At 38.4% G+C, this 9200-nt stretch overlaps 1 protein-coding gene across 3 annotated transcripts in view; it reads left to right on the forward strand.

Moving 5' to 3' along the window:
* Positions 1 to 5913, forward strand: part of LOC125039550 (ubiquitin domain-containing protein 2-like) — a 15952-nt gene extending 10039 nt beyond the window's left edge. For all 3 annotated transcript variants that reach the window (XM_047633617.1, XM_047633619.1, XM_047633618.1), the window contains 2 exons: positions 17 to 135; positions 1616 to 5913. In XM_047633617.1, the coding sequence (XP_047489573.1) occupies positions 17 to 135; positions 1616 to 1768 (272 nt within the window). In that variant the 3' untranslated portion in view covers positions 1769 to 5913. The remainder of the gene's footprint in view (positions 1 to 16; positions 136 to 1615) is intronic.
* The last annotated feature ends 3287 nt before the right edge of the window (positions 5914 to 9200 follow it).

Raw genomic sequence — 9200 nt, forward strand, 5'->3', positions numbered from 1 at the left:
TTATTCTTCATTGCAGAGGGGAGTGTTGAGGGAGAGGAACAGGTCTTGAAAGTCCGGCTCTCCACCACAAGCAAAGATGTCAAATTACCCGTGCGCTCGACAGACACTATAGCCACTGCGAAGAGGAAATTAGAGGTAATGGAATCCCCTTTGAATGTGTTTTTCCATGAATACATCCTATGAATATCCTTTAATGAATTATTTGAAGAAGCAGTGTGAAGACCTTGTAATGGGTTGAAAGTGAATTATTGTAAGAAGCAATTTACTTATCAGTAAATATAACCAAAAATTTGATAACCTGTTGAAAGAGATAAGTTATTCTATTGTTCTTTACTCTAGGTTCATTGGCTATTGTGTGTCACAGGCATTCAATAGTTAACATGCATTCAATAAATATTATAGAACCCTTGCTGTCTGCTTGGTTAAGGACAGCAGTATTTGTTAAGATAGCTCCATGATAATTAAAAACCTAGTCTTCCTTTTTCAAATGTAAACAGTAAGAGATATTGTCTTTATGGCTTCCACACTCCAAAAAATCTCCTATTCTCCTTCCATCCATTTTCCTTTCCTTGTTTCTGCCTCTCCTCTCCCCCTTCCAACATTTCCTCTTCTCCACCTTTCCTCTTCTCCTCTCCTCTTCTCTTTTTTTATTCTTCTCTTCCTTTCCTCCTCCTACTACTTTCCTTTTCAACTCCTATCTTCCTACCTTCCTCTTCTCTTCTTTTCTCTTCTCTTCTCTTTTTTTTTCTTTTCTTTTCTTTTCCTTTCTCTTCCGTTCTCTTCCGTTCCCTTCCGTTCCCTTCCCTTCCCTTCCCTTCCCTTCCCTTCCCTTCCCTTCCGTTCCCTTCCCTTCCCTTCCCTTCCCTTCCCTTCCCTTCCCTTGCCTTCCCTTCCCTTCCCTTCCCTTCCCTTCCCTTCCCTTCCCTTCCCTTCTCTTCCCTTCCCTTCTCTCCCCTCCCCTCCTCCCCTCCCCTCCCCTCCCCTCCCCTCCCCTCCCCTCCCCTCCCCTCCCCTCCCCTCCTCTCCCCTCCCCTAGCCTACCCTACCCTAGCCTACCCTAGCCTACCATAGCCTACCCAACCCTACCCTACCCTACCCTAACCTACCCTACCCTACCCTACCCTACCCTACCCTACCCTACCCTACCCTACCCTACCCTACCCTACCCTACCCTACCCTACCCTACCCTACCCTACCCTACGCTACCCTACGCTACCCTTCCCTACCCTTCCCTACCCTTCCCTACCCATCCCTACCCTTCCCTTCCCTTCCCTACCCTTCCCTTCCCTTCCCTTCCCTTCCCTTCCCTTCCCTTCCCTTCCCTTCCCTTCCCTCCCCTCACCTCACCTCACCTCACCTCACCTCACCTCACCTCACCTCACCTCCCCTCCCCTCCCCTCCCTCCCCTCCCCTCCCCTCCCCTCCCCTTCCCTCCCCTCACCTCCCCTCCCCTCCCCTTCCCCTCCCTTCCCTTCCCTTCCCTTCCCTTCCCTTCCCTTCCCTTCCCTTCCCTTCCCTTCCCTTCCCTTCCCTTCCCTTCCCTTCTGTTTTGTTTTTGTGAGTGATATTCTCACACAATTTGACCATCTCTTGCCTCCCCTTTCATCTCTAACAGATGCAGGAGAACCTGGGTGCGGTTCGCCAGCGCTGGTTCTATAGTGGGAAGTTGCTGGGTGACCGGTTGCACGTGTGTGAATGCAACATCCAGCACAACTACGTGGTGCAGGCCATCATCACAGAGGAGCGGATGACGCCTGTGGATAGTTGAGGATGTGAGGATGGCTTCTAGGGGAGGCGCTTGCCTTTGTAATGCTTATGATGTCAGAGGAGGAGGAGGAGCTCTGTTTCAATGTGATATTTCAAAAGTGTCGTTTATTGTGAGTGATTGTTCTGATTATGATTTTTTTTTTTTCTAAAAGGGTTCATGTGAAATGAGTTGTAGATATGCTATAGGTAAGGAAGCTTTATTTATAGATTTTGATTTTTTCTTTTAATCATTTCTTTTCCTAATTAAGGGTTCATGGTATTTTTGCATGATGCCTTCCAGCTGATATTAAGACAGCCAAGGATTTTTAGTCAGATAATGTGTGAGTGCCTCAGCATTAATAAAAAAGTTAGTAAAATGGGTAATGATATAAAAAGGGAAATTTTATGTCCCAAATGATAAGGGCAGAATAAAAGCATTCTTTTCCCCTCCCTTTTTTAACCATTTTTGTCAAAATTCAGTAAGTTTTTCTCAGAAAAAACTGGGCTATAACTATATTTCTTATTCATTTAGTAATTTTTGGTTTGAAAACCTTGTTGAAGTAAGTCACATGAAATATTTGTTGATGAGGAGAAGGAAACTACCAGGCATAGGTAGATATCATGATATTCTGTGATCAGAATAGGTAATATTAAGATATAAAAAAGAACAGGTTCTTCACTTTCGAACATCAAAAAGTACTTTTTTTTTTTATATATATATGCAGTAACCCAAGTGCTGTCATGTGGTCCGTTATATATATCATCATTGCCCAGATAAACCATAAAATATCAAAATAAGGAAGAACAACAAAGATATTGTTGGAGATTGCTGGTTTATATATCTCCTGTATATGTACATGAAACATTTCAAATTAATCATTGACATAATTGAGAAGAGCCTTTACTTGTGAGTACACACTGCTTATGCAAACAAGGGATAGATAGTTTATTGCAGTCATTTCACAGTATGATTCTCATCTGATCATTTTGTAAGTGGCAGTGCTATTGTACTGTAGTTTTGGAGTGTTGTTGGATATATTCTCATTAAGCATTTGCCATGTATAATTAACTTTTTAAAAGCATGACTCAGTTTGGAAGATAAGTTTAATGAGAGTGACATTGTCTGCTTTCACCTTAAGACACACTTTACAAATCTAAAAAGAAAACCATGATGGGCTAAGACAGTATTTTCTTGACAACATATTGGATTGGCAGTTTGTAGGCAGTATTAGAATGAATTCTAGTGGAGGGGCATTTTATAAGCTTGCATGCTGATACTGGGTCTTTTCTTAATATACTCTTTGATGTATTTGAGTGTGTGTGTGCAGCTGTAGAGAACCTTTTTCACTATTTTAAGTGTGGAGCATCATCCTTTGTAACACAAAGATTAGATGTCACACAAACCATGGGATTATGAAGATTAAGGTAAACCATGATCTGTTATTCATGTCATCCTAATATAGAAATAATAGGCTTCTTCAAAAAAAATATATACTCTTATCTTTTTGTATTATAGTAAGAGGACTAATAATTATCAGGAGACTTACACAAAGAGGGAAAGATAGTCAGCTCAGAAATCCTTGGAGACCCATGAGTGTGTAAATACCTTCCAAGCATCAGCAAGCAATGGCCTATTTATGGCCCCACCCTAAGAGACTGTGATATGGTCTTTAGTAGTTTAATGATCTTGGATATGTAACCCTTAAAAGGTCATAGGTGTAGGCCTCATTACTCTTTTGTTGTCCTTTATTATTTTTATTGTTAGATATTATTTAGTCTGTTTTATATACTTGGTTAAGAGGCACGTGATGTGGATCCATTTCACCTTGATTTTTGGGGGGTGACTTGCCCTGAGTTGGAGACTTGGCATAACAAACCTCTAGTCATACTGTTGTCTTGGTTTATTCTGGGATTATTTCCGTCTCATGAAAAAGAAAACCACAATTATGGAATAAGAATTATTTATTAGATCTGCGTTATTCTTTAGAATTGTATGGAATTAAATGTATTTTTTTTTTTCAAAATCACAGATTGTTTATTTGTTATACTTTAATTTTTACTTGTCTTTACCAGGTCATGGTAGAGTGATGTGTTTTTATATCTTTTTGTTGAAGGGACTTCTTTTTCTGTTTTCCCTTCTCTTAATTTTCTTCTAAGCAGGTCAGTTGCAAAGGCCAAAAGCAACCTTTTTCATAGGGTTGTCTGACATAAAAGAGAGGAAAGTGATTGAGTGTTATACTTTGAGATGAAGAAACATTCATGGTAATATTTGTAAAATTGATAATATTTACAATCTAATCTTGGTTTTTGGTTGATATATTTGATGAAGGGGGAGATATGCAGTGGAGTGACCTTAAAGGTGCTGTATCTCTTACACACAGCTGAAAATTTCAGAATATATTAAATAAAAGGTCTTTTTAAAAAGATTTTTCAAAGGGGGTATAATCTTTAAGGATTTTTCTTTTGTACTTTCTTTCTTCATTTTATCTTTTCAATTTTTTTTTTTTTTTTTTTTTTTTTTTTTTTTTTTTTTTTTGTCAAGGAAAAGAGGATAAGAGAGGTCAGCACAAGGAACACTTCACTTGTATGTAGTTTGAGCTCCAAATGATGTGTTTTGCATATATTTGAAAAAGCTTATGTTTCTTGGTGCTTTGGAGACATTACTTTATACAAGGTGTAATTTCTTTCCTCATGTTTCACTGTAAATATTAGAACAGAAGCTGAAATTTGAAAAAATACCTTTTTGATAAATACTAAAGAAATGTACCTACATAGTTGTGAAAGGTGATTTAACATGCAGCTGCTATTTGAAAGCTGTTATGTTAAAATATGGACAAATAGGAAAGTTGATAATCCTTAAAAGCATTTATTGTGAGACTCTGACCTCATCTAATAGTTTTTTTCCTACCCAGAATGTTCTAGCACAATTGTATGCGTAAGAGGGGTGTAATGCACAAACTGACACAAGTATCAGGGTTTGTCACAAGTGATGGAATATTGTCAACTTTGAATCTGTTGGCACAGTCATCTGTCTTTGTTCAAGACAACCTGCTTTAGTTGCCATCTGTGTATTTCCTGTGAAGGTGTAAATTACTACTTACAGCACAATCAGGTCTTGGAAAATGTTCTTACCTTCTCATGTCACAATCATAGATGTAGGGGTGATCACTTTTGAGTGTCAGGAAGAAGAATCTTGCATGTAATAGCACAAATGTGTACAGTTATGGGCAACAGATGTACCTATAACTGGTAATGTATGTAAGTGAGGGTGGATAGATAGTGGAGATAAGACTTCTTTGAGTGTAATAATGATTCAGGGAGTTACTCTTTTGTTTGATCTCTCACTTTGGTTCTTTTGCTCAATCATAAATACACATAGTACACAGCTGTTATATATATAGACATGCTCGTGTATTCAGCCACGCGTGCAGATATCAGGTGAAGACATCCACAGAGAAGTACTTTTGATTCAGTAAGAGATAAAGTTCCTGCAGAATTCAAAGAAGATGATGCATTTGTTGTGTTTAACTGCACAAAAGCCTTGTTTTTTGTACCATAAAAGATTTTGCTTGTTTAATATTTTATAAAAAAATGCAAGTTTGACTTACTTTACATCATACTAGTTATATCAGTGTAGGTTTTGACTTTTGCTGTTTAGATGCTTTGAATGAGAGGGCTTTGACATTGAGGAATTTGAGAATATGGGATTAGATATGATTTGGTTCATTTTTAATTCTTATGTTTTTTAGTTAGGACTTAAATATGGTGTTGAACTAAAGGCCTATATATTATTTTTATCATTGCAGATAGTTACCAATTATTAGTACAGGAAGAGCTATTAGACGTGGTATCTACAACTTGTCTTTGATAGTGGACTGCTCGTGAAAGTCTTAGGGTCTGAAATTTAACGTTTGAAGCAAGAAAAGATCTTTGAAAACCATAAAAAACTCTTTTTACTACCTGCAAGTTTATTGGCTTGGGGAAAGATCATCTGATTATTTGATAGAGGTAAATAGATTATTGACAGTATAAAATGTACGTAAATTTTGCACATGCACACATGCACACACCCATTTTGTGTTTTGTGTTTGTCTGTTTGTGTGCGTGTTTGTGCATGTTTGTGTCTGTGTGTGTGTGTGTGTGCGTGCGTGCGTGCGTGCGTGCGTGTTTGTGCATGTTCGTGTGTGTGTATGTGTGTGTGTGTGTGTGTGTGTGCGTGTGCGTGTGTGCGTGTGCGTGTGCGTGTGTGCGTGTGCGTGTGTGCGTGTGCGTGTCTGTGTGCGTGTGCGTGTGAGTGTGCGTGCGTGAGTGCGTGTGTGCGTGTGTGCGTGCAGTGGTGTGCATGGGTGTGAGTGGGATTGTACGAGTGGGTGGGTGGGTGGGTGGGTGGGTGGGTGGGTGGGTGGGTGGGTGGGTGGGTGGGTGGGTGGGTGGGTGGGTGGGTGGGTGGGTGGGTGGGTGGGTGGGTGTGTGGGTGGGTGTGTGGGTGGGTGTGTGTGTGGGTGTGTGTGTGGGTGTGTGTGTGTGTGTGTGTGTGTGTGTGTGTGTGTGTGTGTGTGTGTGTGTGTGTGTGTGTGTGTGTGGTGTGTGTGTGTGTGTGTGTGTGTGTGTGTGTGTGTGTGTGTGTGCGCGCGTGTGTTTGTACGTGCATGTGCGTGTGTTTGGTTCATGTTTGGCTGATAACAATTGCTCAGAAATTAATTTTACATATTAATTTATCATTCAAAACAACATATATCTAAACTTGATTATGAAGTTTGTCCATTGCTTTTTTCACATCGTTTTTGAATTTTGATGTTATATATATCTTTTTTTATTGGGCTTTGGTATGCAGTCTAATGTGAAAATGTGCTGTATTACAACACCTGTTCCCTGGTAGTATATAGGCAGTGTCCAAGCAGGGTAACATTTATATCTATAGACATTTCACACAAGGCAGAATCGTATTTATACATTGTGTGCTTATTTGTAAGCTCAGTTGGCACACAGAAAGACATGTACAGAAATATCAAACACTGCATAACATTGAGTTGAAATATTTAAGTAGGCAGTGGCTATGGTTATGGCATCATAGTGTCAGCGCAAATCCTAGCACCACTGCTTAGGGCATGCCATAGCCTTAGTGAAAAGCTTTAAAATCTACACTAACACTGTGACATACCCACAAGGTGTGCCCTTTAATAGCTATGCTGAAGCATTAGCCCATAAGATGGCTACAGTATATGCCGCACCAGTAGCCACTTTGATTTATGTATACTCACTTATTTATTTATGTATTTATTTGTTTAGAGTTTTATTGTAAGACTCATCTGAAGAGAAGCAGTAGTTACTTATTGGTTTGGCTTTAATAGAACCTTATATTTCCCCCTCTAAAATGTCGGATATATTTCTAAAGTTTGTGATATAGATATTAATGCATATAAGTTTTATATAGCCTCTCTGTAGAATGTTAAGGTTGAAGGTGTCTTAAGTTTCGCCCCCTGAACCTGAACTTATTTTCTTTATTTACTGTAAACCAGTCTTTATGTAGCATTGATCTACATTCTCTGTACAGTACTGGAAAGGTACTAGGAAATATTTGAAGGTGATGTACAGTGTTAGTCTTATGTTTTGTTTGGTTTTAGGTCAAAGCTAGGGGTACAGAGGAGTGCTGCATTTCATAATTGTTATGTTGGCAGTTTGGAGGCCATTACTCCTACCCAAACACAGTCACTAAGTACACCCCAAATTAGAGCAGTTTAGGATGTTATAACATGTATGAATTTGATATTTGATGCATTTTTTTGTTTTCCCATTTTCCTACGAGGCATAGTCATAGAAAACATGTTTTTCCACTGGTTTTATGTATTAGAGGGTAATTTTAAGCCTGTTAAGAAATAAAGAAAGTCATGGTATTATGATTTTGATATTTGAAATTGGAAATGTAATTAACCCAACTGCCACAGATTTATGTTCTGCCCCCTGTATATTTTTGTGAATTTTGTTACTGGCTCCATATGTGCTCAGCCACCAGGGAATCTATCATGAGATCCTAGTTACTGATCCTGATTTCCCCATTTCTTGAATTGGCGGGAAATGGTGTTTTTCTTTTTTATACAATTGATATCAGTACTGTTATTATTGTTATTGATGTTATGATTATTAAATTGTTATTAAAATCTTGGTAACATTTAAGACAATGAAATAATGCAAAAGACCCTTTCCAAAAGTCAAGGAAAAGGGTAAACAGGTGGGATAGGAAGGACTAATAACTGACTCCTTGGTGACTAAGCGCTTGTAGAGACATCTATGTACAAATACAATAAATAAACTTGTATTACAGTGGGCATGACATATTCTTGCCATATGGGACGATTGGGTTAAATATAACAACTACTCTAAAAATGGCCTTCCTAGTTAAAAAAGGGGTATGTCATTAGTCAGTTAACATAAAAAATATTACCCTTTACTTTCTTACTATAACAATTTATATATGTTGAAAATATTTAAAAACAAGGTATTTTTCATTGCCATGGATGAAAAAGTGGGGTGTCTGTAGCATTCACAAGTCAGTCCACTCCAGCTAGACCAGCTAGGAAGATAAACTGAATCCAAGTGCCCATTTACGTAGAAGTTTTTTTTCCCTGTGTTCTTATCCTGATACAGGTTCATAGAATGAAAAGATTTACAAAGCAGCTTATTTGGTAAGATTATGAAAGAAGGGTTTAATGTGCTCTGCCAGTTTTCAAAATGACCGAAGACTGGGATAGACAGGTGAGCTGACCAGCACTGTACAGTTAATGGGATTATAGGCAGCTGGAAAACTATTCAGTAGATTTACAACTGCAGGATATGAAGTGATCCTCCCTTCCATTTAGTTTGGATTTTCCCCCATTTAAAAAAATTCTCAAGTTACAATTTAAATTCCAGATCATAGTAAATATGATAGACCCATCTTTTTTCTTCTTAAAGTATTCTTGCATTCTTTCCCATGTTTTGTACTTTTTCCCTCTTTTCTGTTGCAGCTCCTACCATGTGGGAATACCCCCCCTTGTTTGTGTGATATTTCATAGCCATGAGCCTAGAGGCTAGTCTTGTAATTTTTATAGTCATTTTAACTTGCTCTTGTAAATATTACATTCATTTGGAAAGGACTGTTGAAACCAGATTCCTACATTTTTGTGTTTAGTGTCTTAGACGAGTCTATTCTTGTATGAGTTTGATATTGGTGTATATGTATGTTTTTTACTGTGCTTCTCTCTTCTTTACTGTGTACTCTGCCACTGGTAATTGCACCCAGAGTTGATTTGGGCGCGTGATTAAAGTTTAGATTTCATAAGTAATTTTACTGACAGGAAAATAATGATGACATTGATAAAGTTGATAGGCATATCTACTTGTATGTGTGAACCAGTGTATGTGTGTGTGAGAGGTTTTTAACATGTAATAGTCATATGCATTTGTAACTGTGAACA

This window comes from Penaeus chinensis, chromosome 27 (assembly GCF_019202785.1).
Source record: "Penaeus chinensis breed Huanghai No. 1 chromosome 27, ASM1920278v2, whole genome shotgun sequence".
In the NCBI taxonomy this organism is placed as follows: domain Eukaryota; kingdom Metazoa; phylum Arthropoda; class Malacostraca; order Decapoda; family Penaeidae; genus Penaeus; species Penaeus chinensis.